General features: G+C 33.3%; 1 protein-coding gene across 1 annotated transcript in view; it reads left to right on the top strand.

The window, feature by feature from the left end:
- Window positions 1-23,610, top strand: part of LOC143914067 (netrin receptor UNC5C-like) — an 88,524-nt gene that overhangs the window by 44,597 nt on the left and 20,317 nt on the right. Inside the window, exons 5-8 of the mRNA XM_077434160.1 lie at window positions 17,447-17,652; window positions 17,728-17,806; window positions 18,787-18,960; window positions 19,184-19,384. Coding sequence (XP_077290286.1) covers window positions 17,447-17,652; window positions 17,728-17,806; window positions 18,787-18,960; window positions 19,184-19,384 — 660 coding nt within the window. The remainder of the gene's footprint in view (window positions 1-17,446; window positions 17,653-17,727; window positions 17,807-18,786; window positions 18,961-19,183; window positions 19,385-23,610) is intronic.

Genomic DNA, 23,610 nt, shown 5'->3' with positions numbered 1-23,610 from the left:
CGAGGATTACCTGTATGTGATTGTTGATTATCTAATTTTAGGTCAATCTCGAAAATTTATTTAAATTGTGCATGTTCTGTTTTAACTTTCAATATTTAATTTTAATTTTAATATAATGATTATAATTTAATTTTAATATAATAATAATAGTTTTAATTTTGATATTTAATTTCAATTTTTAAATTTAATTTTTATTTCGATATTTTGTACGCTACTGGTTTTAAAAGTTGGCCTATGGGCCATTCGTTGGCTTGGTGCGTATGCACCATTAAATGAACTCTCCGTACATGTCCTGATTAAAACCAAATTTTATTTATTTATTTTATTTTCACATAGATATATACCAGGAAGGCTTGACAGGAAGACCCCAATGTACCTTCCTGGACAATTAATTACAAACAATGCCACATTTCATTATTACATAAATCACTGTACATATGTACATATATCCAAAACCTGAACAATTAATTAATTAATCAATTAAATAATTAATCCATTTAGATATCTATGGATTTTAGATTTGTACATATAATAAATACAGAATATTTGTGACAGTAGGAAAGATGTTGTTTTGCCAATTTTAAGGAACATTTTCAACAATGATCAGATAAAATTGGCAAACTCTCCTAAGAAACGATTGATTTGGAGTCACAAATACCCCCAAATCTAACCAGCAGTATAGCGATTCGAGCTGACTGATCACTTTGTGCTAAACATACACGAACATTGCTATGTATATTATTTGATCCAATGTTTTCAAAATAATCATGTTTAGTGAGATTTTTGAACCCATATTATAGCCCCGATGATCCCATCTTGTTCGAATCATCTTTGGATTGGTATTCGACAGCACAAATCAGTGGTTAGCTTGTAATGCTTTCGATTGTGTGGTCACAAGTTCTATCCCCGGCTTTGTTGGTGGCCAGACCTTGGATATTATCATTATCTATCAGAATATCCCAATTTATCTGATTTCATTAGAAACGGTTCCAAAAAGTCGGTAATCTTGTTCAATTTATCGCAAAATTTGAGATTCCAGAATCTCATAATGCTTTGATATTTAAAAATGTTGCAAAAATTTGTCCATAGATGTCTCTATGATAATTGTACTGTTTGATGATCGATGTTAATAATTGGCCTTGAATGATACTGTTACGTACGCCGTGGATTGAGCGAATTGTACTTAGACCAACGGATATCTGTTATCGGTTAACTAAATGCATGCACTTACTTCCAAAGATTATATCTGGACTCTAAGTGCATTTAGGCTAAACAATGACCGTTATTAGTTATTTCTCAGAATCGGTATGGGAAGACCCAATCTCTTGGAAATACATATCCGAATACGTGACTATACAACAGGTAAACAGATTAGGCGTCCTGAGAGATCTACCCTTTATAAGGCGGTACGTAGGCGATATAATTCATTCTGGACGGAGCAGTGACAGTGCGTGTAACTCCTGAATCATCAATAAATGCTGTGATACGACTGATGGCCTTTTACTTGGATCCTCCACCCACCCTTACGCAACAATACTAAGCGTTGTATAATGTTGACCATAGATGTCGTGTTTATAAAAACGGGTGTATATCTGTATACATAAATAGCATTGGCTATAAAAATATGTATGTAAAATTAAAATTCATATTGTTGCGTAGGGGTGGGTGGAGGATCCAAATAAAAGGCCAAAGTCGCTTCACAGCATTTATTGGGTGTATAAGGAAATCACGCACTGCCAGTGTTCCATCCAGAATGCCTTCATATGGCCAAGTACCTGCTTATAAAGGACAGGTCGCTTAGTGCATCTTCCTCGACACGTTTGTTTACCTATTGTTATAGGCACATACCAAATATGCAATCCCACGGTCTCGCGCTGTCAGTTCTGAGAACTCCGTTAATTCCGTTACCGACCACTAAGTCTATTCGGGGGTCTTCATTGTTAGCCGACAGCACTTAAGCCTGGAGATAATCCTCGAAAACCAATTATAACGGTGGCTCCTTTTAGCATATGCTACAATATTTTTAAATTCAATTCAATTCATATATTTATTTACCAAAAGTATGGCTTTTAAAAGTTTTTGGAATTATTACATCGGATAATATTGTAACAAAATTCTTTTGTCGAACATGTTTAACTCACCCTGTATAAAAGAGGGCACCTGGATCGTTTCGGTCCTCTTTATTTGCATTTAGCCCTCGAAAGAGCTTTTCGAATTGATAAAAAAATAAAATGTAGGTTTATGATTAAGCTAATGGACGGTTTTTGAACTGTTCTCGTCGGTTGGAGTGTGCCGAATGAGGAGGGCAATGCGTCCATTTGTGAAATGAAAAAGGTCCATTTTGGATTGCTCGTTTTATTGAAATTCCTATTAGTGGAGATGCTTTGTTGACATGGCAAAAATAATATCCCTCACAAAAATATATGTACCCATTGTAAAAGTGGAAATACGAATAGGAAAAATACAGACGAATGTATCAATACAAATGAATCTATCTAGAAATCTATCAATACAAATGAATGTATCAAAATATATAATACGATTGAAATAAGCACTATGAGACGCAAACATTTAACGTTGATCAGTTTGAACACATTTTTATTCATATTTTATTTATTATTTTTATATATGTATATAATACTAAAAGCCTTATGGGTTCACGGCTTAAAATAAAAACAATTCCACACTTTTGAATTTTATTTTACGTTATCTTAATAGTATTGCAACAGTCAAAGTCGTTTTGCAAAAATTGCACTATTTCTATGTAGTTTCCGGCTTAAAAAACGAAGCGTGGAAGCTTGTTAAAATGAAATTGCTATTCTTTGAATTGAATTTCAAATATGTACATAAGTAATTTCAAATACATGTGTATATACGTACATGCATTTATAATACAGGAAAGTATATAAACATATGTATGCAAATTTAAATGACCACCACTGTAATACAACCACAGCTTTTTAAATGAGTTCAAACAGCTTAAATTTTATTTATATATTTTTTTCAACTAATTATGTACATACATATGCATATACAACGTAATATTTATATATTTCTTTTTATATAGAAATCAGAAAGCTATAGAAATACAGGTTCGAATTAAAACGCATCGTATATTGTACATCAAATATATAATATCGCTTTTCAGTGTGTCTGCGATAACGCTCGCTTTACTATAATAGTCGTTTTGATTCGACATATTTTATTTTTTATTTTTTATTTTTTCATTTAATTTACACCAAGAAGGCCTAACAGGTAAACCCAATGCACCTTCCTGGCCAAAGACAATTATATAAACACATATGTATACCATCCATATATACACAAATTCTTACACGTATACACAAATACAGATACATACATTCATAAATATAAAAATACACATATATACATATACATACATACACACCTACATATATATATATATACATACACACATACATATACATATATATACATACATACACACATATATATACATATATACATATACATACATATATACATATACACATACATATATATATATATATATATATATACATATATATATACATATACATATATATATATATATATACCCACACATACATACATACATATACATACATACACATATACATATACATATACACATACATTACATACATCCATAAACATACAAACATTATACATGCATATACACATAAACACATCAATACACATAAATAAAGATAAATTACTCATATATATATATATACATATATATATATATATATAAATAAAAAATAGCATACATATATAAATATAGATAAAACCAACATACATACACATTATGCTAAATAATAACATTACAAAATGAAAACAACATGTGTAAATATGTATGTAGCTAGAAGTCATTTAAAATATGCTGCCTGACAGAACTGTATGATGAAGTAAAAACATCAAGGCTCCCAGAAAGCAGGTTAAATAGTTAAATAGTTAAATATGTATGTACGTCACAGTTAAAACACTGCCGACAAAACTTATGAATATAATAATCAAGAAAAAACCTCTAGGAAAATAATCTCAGAATATCTATTGAAAATTAATTTAATTATTTAATTAATTAATTTTTCTATAACTGTTTTATATTGTATATACATATGTATATGTAGGTAGGTAGTAGTTTTTACCATTTTTTTTCATATTAAACAATAAAATATAAACATTAAATTGAATATATTTAAAAGGTATTTGAAAAAAAATCGACCGCATGCGGATCGCATACAAGACTAACACATTTCTTTTAATTTTTATTTATTTAATAACTTAATATTCTTATACCCATACGATGATATTTCATCGGGTACAACACTAGTCTATCTATATATCTATATAAAATTGAATGTCTGTCTGTGTATCTCATATAGGCTTCTAAAGCACTGAACCGATAACGATCGAACTTTCAGGATTTGTTGTATGCATGTCCGGGAAGATTACTGTGAAAAAAAAAATGGGGAAAAACGGGAACGCAATAATTTAAAATGTGTTCGCTGCCTGCGTTTTTCCGACAAATGGGAACGGGAACGAGAACGAGAACGGGAACGGGAACGGGAACGGGAATCGCATCCGTTATTGTGGCATTGCAACGCATGCCGGGTTCAGCTAGTTAATTATACAAGCAAAATTTAATAATATTTACGATTGAAACATTATTCACATACTAAAGACAACATTAGACGCTTTCAATTTTAATCAACACTCATAACAGACAACGCGCTACATAAATTCAATTCAAATATTAAACAGAAGCATAACATTCATCGCTCCAAAGGCGGAAGAGCGCATTATTTTCAATTCATTAAACTTAAGTTAAACATTCAGAAACTCCAATAGAAAGACAGCGGAACGGTACGTGCTTCGAGCTCGAAACTTTTCTTCAATATTACACATAATGTTGCGAAATCGAATTGAAACTTGGACTTGGACATACGTGGAATTCTACAGGAGCTACTGTGTATTTAGGAAATTTCATTTACGAATTGTTAAGGAGTACAATACAGGCCCCGGAGGCTGGAGATCTCGCAAGGAGGACCAGTTTAACAGTGCAAGCCCCTGGATATTGTGCATCGTTGCACCATAACTTTAAATCGTCTGCAAAGTTCGCGGCGATAATTCAAATCGTACAAATTTCTTGTATTATATGTATGTACTTGTGTGATATATTGTGTATTGCAGTATCGGAATATGTGCACACGATCCAAATGCATTGCCATGCAATGAATGGCTATGCGGTTTCGGAAACTTGGTTCGGTCACAAATTATTGCACTCTGCAAAACTTCCATGTCTTCTGAATGCTCGGTTTGCCGAGCTTTTGCCGGCTAAAAGTGCAGTTTGAATCCGATGAATGATTTGAGTGTAAAAGTTTATACGGTTATGCAATAAAATTACGATGAAAATCAAGAATCTAATTTATTTTTACAAGATTTTAGCTTCACTCTGTTAGTTCAGATACATTCCTGCCTGTCAAAAAGTTGTGATCTAATTTTGAACCGCTTCAAATCTTCAGGTCGCTTTGATATTGTTGCGTAAGGGTGGGTTCAGAATTGAAATGAAAGGCCAAAGTCGCTTCAGAAGGTCCACACGAGATCACCGCCCGCTCCAGAATACTAGATCTACCTTCTGTACCTCCATATAAAGGACAAAGGACAAGTTGCCCAGCATAGAATCCCAGATCCGCTGCTATGTCTATTGTCTAGGCACGTAGGTCTACCCTGGTGAGTCGTATGCACTCGCCCCGCTTTTGAGAACTCTAGCGTATCCTTTGTTCGGTCACTTACTGAGTCCCGATAGCCTTATCCGGGGGTTTCTATTGTTCACCCACGAATGCACTTAGACAGCGGATAGTCTCTCTCGCGTTCCCACGTTACAATATCTTACCGACATACGGTAACATTAACTATTAACAATAACATTATCAACATTAACTGACATGAAGAGGGAAGAATATAATCACTAACGAACTCATTGAAATTTAAATCGGAATCGATTGGATGTGTCAGATCGGAGTGATGACAGCTAACAATGCATATGCCTCTTTCTACCACCCCTTTGCAACTCGTTAAAACAGTGGTGAAGCTACTTTTTTCACACTCATTTATTTATTTCATCTACAATGTGTGAAGTATTAATCGATCGAGTATTGTTTTTGTAGGAAATTTTGAATTTGACTTTTTGATTTTCAGAAAATGTGTTTACAAGTATTTTTCGAAGGTATTTATTAGTTTCACTTCATCAATTGGTCTGACAAACTTCCTACACTTTTCAGATCGCTTTGAAACTTTGCCATTTTACGAGATTTGCCCGCCGATAGAGATTTGGATTGGGTCCGCTAAGTCGATGGTGAAATATAATCGTAGTAAACACGTTGAAGAATCCAAAAATTTTGGAGATGGTGACAGCTCAGTGGCAGTAGCCTTATTTTATTTTTATTTTTACATATATATATATACCAGGAAGGCTTGACTGGAGACCCCAATGCGCCTTCCTGGCGAATAATTACAAACAATGCAGCATTTTTTTTACATAAATCACTTCATTTTCAGAAGTTGAAGAACACGAAATAACTATTAATTAATTAATTAATTGAAGAATAAATCCATTGAGACATCTATGGATTTTAGATTTGTACATCATTTTACAAATTGTACATACAATAAATACAGAAGATTTGTGACAACAGGAAAGATGATTTTTGCCAATTTTGAGGAACCGTTTCAACAATGATCAGATAAGATTGGCAAACTCTGATAAGAAACGATCGATTTAGAGTCACAAATACCCCCAAATCTAACCAGCAGTACAGCGGATCGAACCCACTGATCACTTGGTGCTAAACATACACGCAACCATTAAACAACACCGCTGGCTAATATATGTTTGACTTTCCGCCATTACTATCAAAAAACTGTAGAAAGAAAAGAGTTTTTTAAAAACAATGTTAACATTAGTTTTGTATTTGATTTTGATTTTCAAATGCTTTTTATAATTACGAAATTAGGTTCACAATACATCTTATATCTATTTTAATAGCTACTGATCTACTGATCATTTAATATTTTACAATTTTAATTTAATTTGGTTAGTAATCATAGTATTATATTATTCTAATGTTAATGTACAGCATAATAGGAAAAAGAGCTCAAAAACCTATTTAAAATTCTTATAAATGCTCACAATACATCTAATACATAATATTAATTAAAGACTCTCTAAAGTCGATGACCTAAAGCAGATTGTCTTTAGATAATCTGTGTTTATTCCTGAAGGGTATAGACATTTGGTTGTAATCACCGAGACACTTCACAAGTGTGTTAGTATGGTTATTTTTGATTCTGTCATTGAATCTACTGGTTACTTTGTTAGTAATGTATGTAACAAACGGAATATTATATATGGCATGCAGTTTTTTCATGTTAGTATATATGGGTGTATCATAAATTATTTTTATGGAATTAGTTTTGTATAATTTATCTCATAAACGAGGAAAAACCAACAAAAATCATTGTCATGTTGGAATTCAACGTGTCAAATTTATTATTATTATTAATATTTATTAACTTAAAAAAATCAAAGAAATTTTATATTCGGTAATATAATACATTCGAGCGTTTTCGCAATGCTTTTCTTACATTAAAAAAAATTCGGCAAGATTAGAGTTTAGTTTTCCGTTGCGTATTCGATCCAGCAACGAACACGGGATTTAATTTTCCCGGGTAATTTAACTGACAAGGGGCGACATAATTTTTAGATTAAACTGTCCCAGCCCCCCCCTAAAAACCCCTCCCTTGCCTTTTGTCACACGCAGACACCTTGCTAATTAACTCTCGATTACCTCCCGATCGTATTCGATTAAGGGGACGCTTAATCCCATTTCCACGTATCCGTAAATTAATTAAACGGCGTGTGCGTTTGTCTGTCTGTGCGTAAGATTTGCAAGGATTTCGGTAATTATCCTTATGACTGATGATTGCTCGCAGTGTAAGTATAATATAATACAGCGGTCATGATGATCATGCTGCACGATTTCAATTTGTACTATCACGAGGTGGCCATCATCAGGGTAAAGGAAGTTGCCTTTCAGACTGCAGCTTTCTCACGAATATTCAATTTCATTACATATAAAATTACAGGTAATTAGAGTTGTAAAGCGAGTACTATAACATGTCTGCAAAGTATCGAATTTAATCTGTGCAAAATTCACGTCTGCTTAGCAAGAGTGTAAAAAATACGAGTTTACTTACGAAACAATTGAAGTATGTTATTCAATTTATAATAAGCTCTACATATTCATGTATTTTAAACAACTATAATATATTGAATGAGAAAATAATTAATAATTGGATTCGTTTTAGGATCTGGAGTTATTATATATTTTAAGTACAATATGTAGTTGTGGGAAAATCATGTGACGTATAAGATTTTTATTACTAGCCTCTTCTTAGACGAAATTTGGGTTCTCATCCGATCGTTTTCAAACTTCGCCATTTTGCTCGGTTTGATCATCAATATATATGGAAATTAAATCCGCCATACGATGGTGAAAAATAATCATAATAGACACGTTTGAAAATACTCCATTATCGTTCTCGGTGAATTTTATTAGTATTTTTCCACACTCTTCCGATCGTTTTTTTCCCTTTTCGCCACCCTCTCGCTATGTCAGATTTTAATTGTTTAAACGCCTATAACTTTTTCTTTTTTCACTCTATATTTTATACTTTTTAAAGAAAAAATTTAAAAAGTTTAGTCTACCAAATTTAATAATATTTGTTTCTTAGTATGATATTAACATAATTAACATTGTGACATTTAATGTCACAATGACAGTTGAGCCTGACGTATTTGGCCATAACAAGCATATCGAATCACCATTATAATATAAACATTTTAACATTCATTATATAACCTATGAGTGAATTAAAAATATATACCTGTGGTAATTAAAACATATATCGACCTTTTTCTGTTAGAATTTTCCGATTTTTCTAGCTCAATTGTTGTGACGGATTCAATAAATAAATTTCCTCCCAGTTTTTCGAAAATTCGAGTCATGAGCCCTCAAATTTGTTGAATCTATAAATATATGCTACCTACATAATATTTTTCTTGCAAATTTGATCATTATGATTATGACAATTATACGTAAAACAAAACAGAGTTCAATAGTCTTCGTTTTATATACAAATTAATGAAATAAAATATATATGTATGTATCAACTTCTGAAGTTTTTATGATAAATTGCAAGAAAATTCATTTAATCTATTCTGGAAATTGTCTAATCGTTAAACTTCGAGCGCAGTAAAGCGATTTTTATGGCAACTAATTCACATGTATGTAATTGAGTTTAGGTCATAAAAATGAACAATAAAGGAATGTATATAATAGCATTGAGGCCAATTCAAATGATAACCTGTAAATTCGTTCGGATCTCCTATATATATAATTTAAGGCTAAATAATATAATACAGTTTATCAAAAAAGTAAAAAATGAACAAAATCGTTCATTCATCACAGCGTATTATGACAACAACGAGACAAAGGGAATCGTTTTAATAATTCAATTTAATTTCGTCCGGTTGCCAGTTTTAAATCCCTGGCATTGTGTTTGTGTGTGTGAGTCCCGTTGAATTCGGGGATTTTGGACGTCGACAGAATTGATCCTCGATTTAAATCTATTGAAAAACATCCATCGTAGGTTTTGCAGTTTAAATTTTCCGCTTTATATTCCGCTCTCGGATTATGACATTTCACCGTGTTAAATTTTCCATGTAGTAATTCTATAGTATTTAATTTAAACACATGCCTTGAATATCCCACCCTATAATGATATCACTAAATTTGCGGACAAACAAAATAGTGCGCGGCACTTGTTACTTTATTTTAGATAATTTTGCACGTGTAAAAAAACACTAGCATGCCTAATCTTTACTGTCGCGAATTTTTTCGGTGATATTTTATCCTTTTATTGACATATATTACTATTACTATTATATAAAATAATATTTCGATTATATAAAGAAATATTACTATTATATAAAATAATAGCTGTATTACCCGGCTTCGCTCGGTATTTGTAATATAATCCGTTTAAACATGACTAATCTAATAGTAAACATTTTATTAAATTTATTTGAATACTCATTTGTTTTTTTATTAAATTGACTGTTACGAACAAAAAAACATATATAGTAAGTCTCTTATAAATAATTATATGTACGCCCCCAGCGTCTGCGCCCCCTAGGGCTTCTTTCCTCGAAGTCTGCGCCCCCTGGGGGGTGGAGCCCTAAGGCTTCGCCCTCTAGTGTTCCGTCCTCGGTGTCTGCGCCCTATAGGGCCTCGCCCTCGGCGCCTACGCCCCCGGGAACTTCGAATCCTTTGAATATAATAATAGCTAATTATTTGTTTGATGACGTCACGGATTTCTACAAACGAAGGATACATAGCCAGCAGTTTGGCTTAGTGGTAGCGTATATATTTAGCACCACTGAGGTCAAAGGATCGAGTCCTTGCCATCTGCTGGTTAGATTTGGGGGTTTTGTGACTCCAAATCGATCGTTTCTCTATCAGAGTTTGCCAATTTTATCTGATTATTGCTGAAACGGTTCCTGATCTATTCCTGTTGTCACAAAATCTGCCTGTGTATAATTTGTAATAATTATACACAGTAATCTGAAATCTATAGACATCTCTATAATTTCGTATTTATTATATGTATAAAAATTGTACACAAAAAAATCTATGATTATTATTTCTGATTAATCGTTATATGCTATATATTCTGATTGTATATGTATTACTGTATTTCTGATTTCTGATTGTTTATGTATTCTGTATTTCGTTAACGTACACACCCGTCGCATCTGAGCAAATCTGTAATGACGAGTCTATATTGATTTGGAACAATAAAAAAATAAAATACATACATACATACATTATACAAAGTCTCTTTCCAAATTATATATTACACTATTATTTTATCGAAATAATAAAATTATATAAAATATTACATAATAATACGAATTAACATAGGCATTTAAACAATTAAAATCTGTAAACAAAAAAATAGGCACTTAAAGTCAACTGGCAATGGGTCTATTGGCAATAGGTTAGCTGTAACCGTCTCCAAAATTTTTGGATTCTTAAAACGTATTTATTACGATTATATTTCACCATCGACTTCCGCGGACCGAATTGAAATCTCTTTCGGCGGCTAAACCTTGCAAAATGGTAAAGTTTCAAAGCAATCGGAAGAGTGTAGGAAGTTTGTCCATACTAACAGACGAACTGAAGCCAATATTAACCTTGTAGAAAAAGTGACAATGTATGTAAATCGTAAGGTCAAATTTTACGACCGCACAAAAGGATACATTCAGGTAGCGTCGTATTATATTGAATAGTCGTTACATGGCCGATTTGGAAATTTATGGGCAAAGTTTTTAATGGCGTAACATACGCACTCGCTTCCGCACAGATAACTCAATTCGTATCTCGATAGCCGTCGCGCGTATGAATTATTCAATTCATGCGAAATCTCTTTTGTCCGCAAGTTTCCGAAGCAAGGGCAAACTTCTCCGGGAAGATCTGAATGGAATTCGATATAATCCTCCCAGGCCGTGTTACCTCTCCCGGAACAACCTTGTTTTCGGTTTCGGGCCTTCCATTATGGAGGTCCCGACGGGAAGAGTTGAGGCCTGGGTGTGGGTAAGTCCCAGACAGATAGACGTGTATCTCTCACGTCCGAGCCAGGGAATTAGTTGGGACAACTTTCGTACGTGACTGTGACGCAATTACGACCTCATCGGTTACGAGACATTAGTCAAAGTCCACGAGTTGTGGCGGATTCCCGGTTAAACCTTTGTTTTAATCAGGCCAATCGAGTTAAACCGGTGTGCGACCCCTGAACGGTGCCGGAAATGTTTGTATACCAATTGAATTCGGAAAGGGACTGATTTTGTGCTTCGTCTGGTCGGTGTCGGTGCGGACGTGTTCTGTTGAGGGCTAAAATCCGGGTTCGATACGCTTAGGATAGAATAATATATGTATAATAAAATATAGAGTGAAAAAAGAAAAGGTCATAGGCGTTTAAACAATTAAAATCTGACATAGCGAGATTGTGGCGAAAAGGTAAAAAACGATCAAAACAGTGTGGATAAATCCGGCAACGTGGATAAATACGGTAAATAGACGTCACCGAGAACGATAATGGAGTATTTTCAAACGTGTCTATTATGATTATTTTTCACCATCGTAATGACGGATTTGATTTCCACATACATATGTTGATGACCAAACCGAGCAAAATGGCAATGTTTGAAAACGATCGGATGAGGACCCAAATTTTGTGAGACGAAATAAATCAGCTGATAAATAAAAATAAAACTATCACTGTTTGATCTGTGTACATATGTATATCAAGCTTGTATTGGTTAGAAAGTTTGTTTTGGAGGAATAAACAATGAAATTTGAGGTTATGGGTTGCTGCCGGAAATACATATTTATGTATACTCATTTATGCCGGGACCCTTACAGCTTAGAATAGTTTATTAATACTAAGATTGCTTTAATGATTTGCTTTAAGAATAGTTTATCAATGTATGATTGTCCATAAATGAGTCATCAGATAAATTAAATCAGCTGATAACTACAAATAATTGTATGTGATGTATATATGTAACCTTGTTGTAAAAAACTAAATGTATGTAAGCTTATTGTAAATCATATTAACAATTAGATACAACATAACTTCTTATTGAATACTTATCTCGCAGATAAAACTCAGTGAAGAGAAGTACTTTTAGCAGTGAAATGTCAGATCTGACATATTTGGCCAAAAATCAATATATTTCGTGTATTACCTTACAAGAAGCTACACGCCAAATTTGAAATTTATATATATATACATATGAGAGTTTAAACTATAAATATTTATATATTAGAGATAACGAGAACCTATAGAGCAAATTTTATAAAATATAGGCGTTTAAACAATTAAAATCTGATATGGCCATATCAAGGCGAAAAAGTTGGTAGACACGAGACAAACGCTTGTTAAACGTCAGGAAGGTCTACGTGCCCCGTTTTTAAAACGCGTTGTATACGATATTTTATCTCCAACGTAATGGCAGACGATACATTAACGTATATTAATGACCAAAATGAGCAATATGGCAAAGTATGAAAACGATCAGATAAGAGATAAAAAATGACCACTAACACGAAAGCCATGTGAAACGCAAAGGAGGTATGTAAAAATCGAAAGGGAAGTAAGAAGAGGCTAAAAATGGCCGCGATGTATGTATGAAAGTAAATGGGTATGTGGCGGACGCGTTGACCAGTATGGATATTTAAAAAAAAAACTTTAAGAATGCCAGGAGTATATGTTGTGCCTAGAGATCTAATATATAATTTCGAAAGAGACTTTGTAAGTATGTAAGAAAATATGTAATGTTGGTTCGTAAATCCGTGACGTCGTCAAACAAATGAATATTCAAATAAATTTAAATAAAATAAAACTATTCAAATAGATGCAATAAAATGTTTACTATTACATTGGCCATGTTTAAGCGGTTTATATTACAAATACCGAGCGAAGCCGGGTAAAAACACTAGTATTTAATCAATACACGCGAACGAGGCGCACAACCAATCTGCGTGAAACGTTTGACCAAAAAGAGAAACGATGATACGTTCTGATGAATTCTAAATTTAGCCTAATTTCAGTACGCCGTATAGTTTTCGGTATTTGCAAAATCCGTTCCATTGTTTGCAGTTCTCTCATAACTCACAAGTCGTAAAAGTTCACGAACAAATAAGGCCATATATGAATCATGTACACGCAGAATCTATTAATGACACATACGTATTTGGATATTTTCAATGTATTGACTGAAAATTATTTTGAATTTTTACGTTAATACACGAAATCGGGTCCCGAATCCGGGTTTTAAGTCATTACCTGGCCGGGTCGGTGATACGACAACTCGTTCACAGATTTTCCGTAAACCGAGGATGCGCTCCAGGCATTACGTATACGGCCATCTCTTTCTCACCCCGTCTGTTCACTAATATCTCGTTTACTATGCCATTACGTACACAGCCATCTCTTTCACAGACCGTCTGTTCACCGATAACAGACGGTCTTTGAAAGAGATGAGCCGGGTCGAGTCAAGTCTCGAATACTCGATTATTCTAATATTTTACCAATTTCATATTCGAATAATGGATTTTACGAATATTTGGAACCCCTAACTATAGCACCAATTTTTATTCATTATAATATATGTATGTATGTATCTCTAAATACATCTAAAGCATAGAGCATAGAGAACTACAGTTAATACATATATATTGTCCGTTTGTGACAGTTTTACAACGCTAGCTAAAAGTACAACTTCCTTCCATATACATGCATACATACATATGTACATACGTACACCAGTAAATGTACACATTAAAAGGAATGTTTAGTGGCATCGTGGAGCGTGCATTTTCCCCGCTGCTGGCATTAAGTTGAAACAGCGAGAGAGCAGTTAACCAGTAACTGATAGCATTCCCATAATTACACCTGAATTGCTAAGCGAGCGGTAAATACGCGCCTCGGTAACTTTCAACGCCATTGAAGAAGTTCTGGCTTCTTCAGCCGCAACAGGGGATGTTTCCACCCACCCCCGTTTCTTCCATTAAACCGCCCGACCACCCCCTCACCGAAAGCACACACCCATCAACGACCGAATGCACCGCTGTATTAATTACCACGCGAGAATGTGCAGGGATGCGCTAAAAGCTATGCCTTGATTTATAATTCCACCCCCTATCCCTGTTTTGTAGGCGGTCTTTGAATTTTAGATGGCCAGTTTGAAAACACTTCAAACGTTGTTCAAAACTTTGGCTGCAACAACGTCATGAGCTTTCTTTTTTGAAGCAGAAGTTTTTTCACATAGGGTTGTCAGATTTCATGCAAGTCAAACCGGGACATCCCCCCCCCCCAAAAAAAATATCAAATCAAATAATTTTTAATTTATATTAAATAATTTAACTATATTAATTACTTAAATAGGAACAAAGGCAGTCATAAAAAAAACAATTCACAATATAATATATGTAAATTAACGAATAGGAACAAAAGTAGCCATAAAAATCTAAATTAAAATAATATTTTTTATTCTTGTCATTAGATTTAGCATTTTGCAAGAGTATTTTGTTTGTAATTAGATAATCATACATTTGGCATCAATTTGATTTTGATTTTTAAATGCTTTTTATTATTACGAAATTATGTTCACAATACATCTTATATCTATTTTAATAGCTACTGATCTACTGATAATTTTCTATTTTACAATTTAATTTAATTTGTTTAGTAATCACAGTATTGTATTATTCTAATGTTAATCTAAAGCATAATAGGAAAAAGAGCTCAAAAACCTATTTACAATCCTTATAAATGTTCATAATACATCTAATACATAATATTAATTAAAGATTCTCTAAAGTCGATGACTTAAAGCAGATTGTGTTTAGGTAATCTGTGTTTATACCTGAAGGGTATAGACATTTTGTTGTAATCACCGAAACTCTTCACAAGTGTGTTAGTATGGTTATTAGTGATTCTGTCATAGAATCTACTGGTTAGTTTGTTAGTAATGTCTGTAACAAACGGAATATTATATATGGCATGCAGTTTTTTCAGGTTAGTATATATGGGTGTATTATAAATTATTTTTAGGGATTTATTTTGTATTACTTGGAGCTTGGAAAGGTTAGTATTCGAGGCGTTATTCCATACAGGTGAAGCATAGGTTAATAATGGTAATATGAGCGCGCGATATAATTTTATTTTATTTAGCGTTGATAAAGAACTATGGCGATTAAATATTGGATATATTGAAGATATACCCCGCATCGCCTTGCATTTCGCTGCCTCAATGTGAGGTGCCCATCTCATTCTTTTATCAAACGTTACTCCTAAATATTTTATTACTGACTGCCATTTCAGACTTTCTATTTGGCATCAACATAAATCATAGTTTTTAATGCATTTTAGAACACTTTCAACAGTATCCACAGAAAGTCTATTTCTTTCATCTGTCATCAATTTTTTGTTCATAGTTTATGTTACATATTTTTAATTAAAAACTTCTGTAGGAATTAAAAAGTAGTAAACTGGGAAATTTGGGCGCCCCGAGAAGTTTGTTCGGGACACCGTGACACGAGACTTAAAACTGGTGACAATCCCGATTAATCGGGATGCCTGACAACCCTACATTATATAAATACCAAGAATCTAATATATAATTTCGAAAGAGACTTTGTATGTAAATATGTAAGGTTTGGGTGTTATAATCAGTGACTTTAAATTTAGTATAAAAACAAATAAATTTAATAAAATGTTTACTATTAGATAAGCAATGTTTAAGCAGTTTATATTAAAAATACCGAGCGAAGCCGGGTAAAACCACTAGTGTCTAATAATCCAAAAGGTCATTATAAAACAATCTCTGGCTTATACATTACGACCTAAACCTTATCAACTATGAAATTTTACATAAAGAATACAAACAGCTCTATACATTCAATGGTGTAGGAAAAATTGTGTGGTAACAACATTTCTGACTTTAAAATCCACTTCCGGTTTGTCAAATTTGCTATTTTTTTTTTAATTTATATAATATTGATATAAAGATTTGACTGTAATTTTCTCAAAAAGTTTACAGACATTTAAAAGCTCGAAAAAAATAAAAGAAAAGCGGAAAAGAGTAAGCTGCCACTTCCTGTCAACGGATTTTCCTTTAAATTTATGATGCTACTTAATATTAACCTGATGCTTATAATCTATCGATATTTAATGAATATTGATGAATAATGATATTACGAACTGACAAACATACCTATTAGGTATGTTTGTCAGTTTTAATTCGGGTTTTTAGACCTCGAAGCTCGGCCATGGGGTTTTTAGTCAGAACAATAAGTATAGGTATGTTCATATAAATCATCCTTTATCCGATCTTCTCGATGATAAAATAATCAAAGAGCGATTAGAATTTAGCATAATACATCTGAATTCATATAAGACTTCACAAAAATGATTTAATAATGTTGCGTTTGCCAAAATGTCATCAATGCAGGTCGATTGCTTTATGCAAAACTGGCCAAATGTTAGATTGACAGTTTTTCAAAATTAATATTTCAATTTGCGAGGTCGGTTATATATCTACTTATTAAATACATATGTGCCATAATTTTTGGTGACTAATAGGGTACGTGTACGACGGGTGATTAGCGGTTAACATCTGTTCGGAATGGTTGGGGATAACTGCCCGGGAAATTCCCGAATGGGGCGGAAAATTGGTACACATTCGGACGATTACGAGAAGAAATTATGTAAACAGCAAATGGTATATGTGTTTGTGTTTTTGTTTCAGTTTTGAGAAAGCAGTTCGTTTCGCCACCGATAGCTACAACCGTGGAGCAATATGGCCAGACTACCATAAGATGTTTGGCACCGACTGGAGTACCTGCAGCTCATCAAACTTGGCTCAAAAACGGTTCTCCGATAGTTTATGGCTCCAATTCTAACGTTATAGTATCGGCTGAAGGACACCTGTTGATTTCTCAAGCAACGCTTCAGGTACTGTTAAATATTTATAAGAACTGTGCAACTTTTACTGGAGAATGGCTTTGAATCGGACTTTCTTTCTCGCAGGATATGGCCAACTATACTTGTGTGGCTGAGAACGTTGCTGGCAAGAGAATCTCTGAACCAGCTTTGCTCACTGTTTATGGTAAGTTATTATAATATGTACATACACACATATAAGCAGTTTTTAAAAGTGTTAAATTGAGCTTATTCTCAAATCATACAACATACATATGTACGTTAGTAACAGTCTCGGAAATTCTTATCTGATGAATTATAATCGGATCAAATATCTATCTAGGTTGTGAAAAGAGTCCATATTGTTTTGATTTTCATAACTATAAATTTTATAACGTAACCTTCACGAATTAAATCTCTTACAATACGCTTTCATTCTTCTTTTTTCTGATGAGTATTTCATATACGTAAGTACATCTGGTCTACGTAACGAGACAGAATGTTAAATTACAGAAAACACAAATATCGGAAGGCAAAGATCGAAAATCGAAAGATCTTAAGTCGTAAGATCAAAAAAAATGGTGCATGGTAAACGGTACATACTCACTTAATTTGCGCGAGCAGGATACAACAGGAACAAGAGGAACATGCTTTTCCTCCCGTATTCTGCGCGCGCACATTAATCAGATAGGTTTCAGATCTTTAATAGATGCTCTTCTGGTGGTAGCCGGTTTCCAAATGAATGCTAAGACCAATCCGCTGGCTTTTATACATGTTTTGGAAGCCGCACGGGTTTGGTCGTTTAGTCGAGCTCGCTCATTGGTCGGTGAGCCGAGCTCTCCGATTGGTCACTGAGTCGGGCTCTCTGATTAGACGATGAGTGCCGCGTGCTAATTGGGCGGCGTGCACTTAGCATCCTATCTTTACGCAACAATATTATATTATTTTTATCATTTATCTGTATTATCTATTATATGGACGATGATGATTGCATTATTCTCTCTATCCTCTGAAATAAAAACAATATTATTATTATTGTTTAAGAAGTGCTAGTAAGCCAACTTATCGGCAAGTCAATTGCCGACAAGTTGGCTTACTAACTATGATGTGATGCTACAGCTCTAAATAGTGACAATACGATGATGATGTTTATTTATTTTTTTACAGTCAACGGAGGCTGGTCTTCCTGGTTCCAGTGGATGGAATGCAGATGTCCTGGACAGCCAGCTCGCGGCGAGAAAAGGATCAGGATGTGCAACAGACCTCCACCACTGAACGGTGGACAGCCCTGCACTGGTCCAGACACCCAACGCTCCAAAGACTGCCAACCCTGCTACAACGGTAACTATCCTTTCTCGAGTGTGTCGAGTGTCTGTAGTTCCCAATGATTAGACTTGATTTAAATGGTTCGTGTGATTTTTCGCTGCTTTCTAAATATGAAGATGGATTGTATTTGAATACGGCGACATTCCACAAATCCGAATCGTTGTTAGGTATGTGTTGCGTGGAAAGTTTTTGGCGTGTGATTTGGGTCGGTTTTGCAAGTCTGCTTTTGTCCTCGTAGGTGTCGTCGGACGCTGGGGCTCGTGGTCGGATTGGTCGCGTTGCGGTAGAGATTGTCGCCAAGTTAGACGAAGACAATGTTTGTCCAGCAGAACCGGAAGTGAAAGTCTGGAAGAGGAAGACAACTGCGTCGGGAGAGACATCCAAACTGCTCCTTGTACCGGAGGAAGTTGCAAAGACGACGTGCAGGAGCATCAAGAAGGTAAGCGACACTTTTGAAACTATTCTAATGAATGCTGCCTTTGTTTGATTTACACTTACACATATCACTTTACTAAGCAGTATCTACATACATATGTAGATTCCTCTTAATTGACAACTTTTGCCTAGCTAACTTCGTTTCACTTCCTGCCTAGCTGACAAGCTTGAAGCGTATATTCAAATACAATCAGAAATGTATACTAAAAGTCGCATAATGCCATTCCCGAATAAATTAAGTAATGGAAAAAAAAGCGGAATCATTAAGAGACGGAAATATATTGTATAATAATAAGAATCGTCCCTTGTTCTCGAGCAGGGATAATGGGGCAATCAAATCTGCCATTTATCTCGGCCGGGGATAAGAAGAATGCGCGTCCCGTTTCGGCGAAAGCTCCGTTTTTTGATGGAGTCTCGAATTAATCTAATTAAGTCATAATTAGAGTCGAGCAGCTTTAATTAAATTCGCCGTTTTTAAAAGCCAATTATTTATCGAATTATACTCTGGCCCACTTCATATACATATAATGTATTTTACAATATTAAATCGACATTAATCATTTTAAATATATCGCACGTCTACAATACATATGTACCAAGATATAATATCACTATCTCAGTTATTGAGTATGCCCTCGAAAATATTTATTATATCTTCAACGTGCAACGAAAATCCATTGATTGCTTTATTTTGTAAAATTAAGTCTACATTTCTAAGAACATACACATTCGAATCTAATTTTATGAAAATATGTAAGTTTATTACACGTATGTGTATTTTTGTAAACAGTTGCGTGGACTGTTGTTAAGCATTTTATGCTTTCGTGCGGAGTAGTCACGGTTCGATACCCACTAGTAGCTGTTGGCCAGACCTTGGTTTGTGACTCCAGGTCGATCGTTTCCTTTCAGAGTTTGTCAATTTTTATGATTTTCATTGAAATGGTTCCTGAAAATTGACATTTCCTTTCCAACTTCTCTTGCAAATATCAAATTATTCTGCGCCTTGAGGTTCACCAATTTCTATAATAAAAATTTGGCAAATTTTTCTTCCATAGATGTCTCTGTGGATGATGTTTGTAAGAATTTTCATTGTATAAAATTGCTTGTATTAATTGTATTATTGTATTGTATCTGTATTAGTACACTCGTTGCCTTGGAGCGATCTGTAAAGTTGAGTATACATACGTAGAAGTTCGATTGAAATAAAATAAAATAAAGAATATATACATAGCAAGAAGGCCTAACAGGTGAAAAAATACACCTTCCTGGCCAATTACAAATATCGATGAACAATTATATTTATACAGTATTATAGAGAAAAAATCGATGTACAGAAAATTTTTAATAACTCGAATTTTTGAGAAATAGGATAGGTTGCCGATTTGGTAGAATCGTTTCAACAACGAAATTAGATAAATTGCCAAACTCTCTTTGGAAACGATCGGCCTGGAATCACACATATCTAAGGTCTGATCAGCAACACTGAGCCAGGGAACTCATGATCCCTCAATTGAAAGCATTACAGGCTACCACTGTTGCTGGTATTATATGTTTTAAAGTTCACGTTGAAAAATGAAAATAAATTAGCTATCAAATTTTGGGAAATTAATTCAACAGTTCTAACATGTGAAATTTTTCATGATTTATATTCATCCACTTTTTTCAATTCAAATCCTATCAAAAGCTTTGTTAAAAAGTCTATTTTAGGAACTAATAAATATATCATTTAATTATAAGAAGAATAGAAAACCGTGGTTTATTTTATATTAGCCGAATTTCCAGGCATTGTTCGGACGAATGAAAGTTGGAAAAATATATAAAAATAAATTAAATCAGCTGATAACTAAAAAAAAACTATCACTGTTTGATCTGTGTACGTATATTAAGCTTGTATTGGTTAGAAAGTTTGTTTTGGAGGAATAAACAATGAAATTTGAGGTTATGAGTTATGTATACCCATCAATGCTGGAACCATACTATAAAAAATGTGGCTTTGATTTTTAGTTGGTGGAAAACTTATTGTAAATCATATTAACAATTAGATAAAACATAACTTCTTATTCAATACTTATCTCGCAGATAACGCTCATTGAAGAGAAGTACTTTTAGCAGTGAAATGTCAGATCTGACATATTTGGCCAAAAATCAAAATATATTGTGTATTACCTTACAAGAAGCTACACGCCAAATTTGAAATTTATATATACATATGAGAGTTAAAACTATAAATATTTATATATTAGAGATAACGAGAACCTATAGAGTAAATTTTATGAAATATAGAGTGAATTATAGGCGTTTAAACAATTAAAATCTGATATGGCCATATCAAGGCGAAAAAGTTGGAAGACACGGGACGAACGCTTGTTAAACGTCAAGAAGGTCTACGTGCCCCGTTTTTAAAACGCATTATATACGATATTTTATCTCCAACGTAATGGCAGACGATACATTGACGTATATTGATGACCAAAATAAGCAAAATGGCAAAGTATGAAAACGATCGGATAAGAGATAAGAGATATAAAAAATTACCACTAACTCGAAAACCATGTGAACTGTATAAGAGGTATGTAAAAACGGAAATATTTCAAAATATTTTGCAATTTGCTGTCGAAGTGTGATAGTACACCTTATTTGGTGGATTCAAATTAATAACTGTAGATTTGCATAGTAGGACAATAAATCGTCATCATACATACATATATAGGAAAAGAAGATAATTAATAAATAATGTAATATATTACTTGCATAAATAATACATGCATATGAAGAAAAAGTTTTGTATTTATTTATTATAACAAAATATTATGATAATTTACCATGTACAATGTTTTATGTAGTTAATGGATTTTCGTCGTATGCTGACGATGTAATTAATGAATACAATACCATTAACATTTTTACTTTAACGGTCAAGTATCATGCAACGCGTGCGGTAACTGATAATATAATATTAAATTACCAACAACAGGTTACCTATTGGTAATATATTGGATTTCAATTTTTATTACAATATTATCAATAGAATAGATTTTTTTTATATTTTTAAAATAATTAAGATCGTATTAAGTTTATAAAAATCGCTCATGACTAGCTTACACTGTTTGACGAGCATTCAAAGACTGTGCTTCAAATTTTTGATCACTTATGTAAAATAGTAATAATACATATTGTGTAAGAATGTAAGAGCGATCTTTCAAAAAATTCATCAATTGATTTGAATCATTACACTTTTTTACATACCTCCTTTAAGTTTCACATGGCTTTCGTGTCAGTAGCCATTTTTATCTCTTATCCGATCGTTTTCATACATTGCCATATTGCTCATTTTGGTCATCAATACACGTTAATGTATCGTCTGCCATTACGTTGGAGATAAAATATCGTATACAACGCGTTTTAAACACGTGGAAAGTAAATTTCTTGACGTTTAATAAGCGTTCGTTCCGTATCTTCCAACCTGTTCGCCTTGATATGGCGATATAAGATTTTAATTGTTTAAACGCTTATAATTCACTCTATATTTTATGAAATTTGCTCTATTGGTTCTCGTTATCTCTTATATATAAATATTTATAGTTTTAACTCTCATATGTATATATAGATTTCAAATTTGGCGTGTAGCTTCTTGTAGGGTAATACACGATATCTATTGATTTTTGGCCAAATATGTCAGATTTGACATTTCACGGCTAAAAGTATATCTCTTCACTGGGTTTTATCTGCGAGATAAGTATTCAATAATAAGTTATATCAGCTGATTTAATTTATCTGATGATTGAAAAGTTCATTTCTGTAAATACATAAACTCATTTATGGACAATCATACATTGATAAACTATTCTTAAAACAATCTTAGTATTAATAAACTATTCTAAACTGTAAGGTTCCCGGCATAAGTGATTATACATATTGCCGGCAGCAACTCATAACCTCAAATTTCATTGTTTATTCCTTCATAACAAACTTTCTAACCAATACAAGCTACATATGTACACAGATCAAACAGTGATAGTTTTATTTTTAGTTATCAGCTGATTTAATTTTTATGTAATACAGCACCTCTCGTCCGTAGATGCATGTATACAATTTTAAGATTCAAACATCTTTGCAACTGGACTTGATGACTATGATTTATAGAAATACTACATATTGAGATTTTAAATTTCCTTTAAAGTCATTTAGATTCGATATTACTCAACAATGTAAATAATAATTAAATTAATT

This window comes from Arctopsyche grandis, chromosome 1, assembly GCF_051622035.1.
Source record: "Arctopsyche grandis isolate Sample6627 chromosome 1, ASM5162203v2, whole genome shotgun sequence".
In the NCBI taxonomy this organism is placed as follows: Eukaryota; Metazoa; Arthropoda; class Insecta; order Trichoptera; family Hydropsychidae; genus Arctopsyche; species Arctopsyche grandis.
This window is presented reverse-complemented; position numbering and strand designations above follow the sequence as displayed.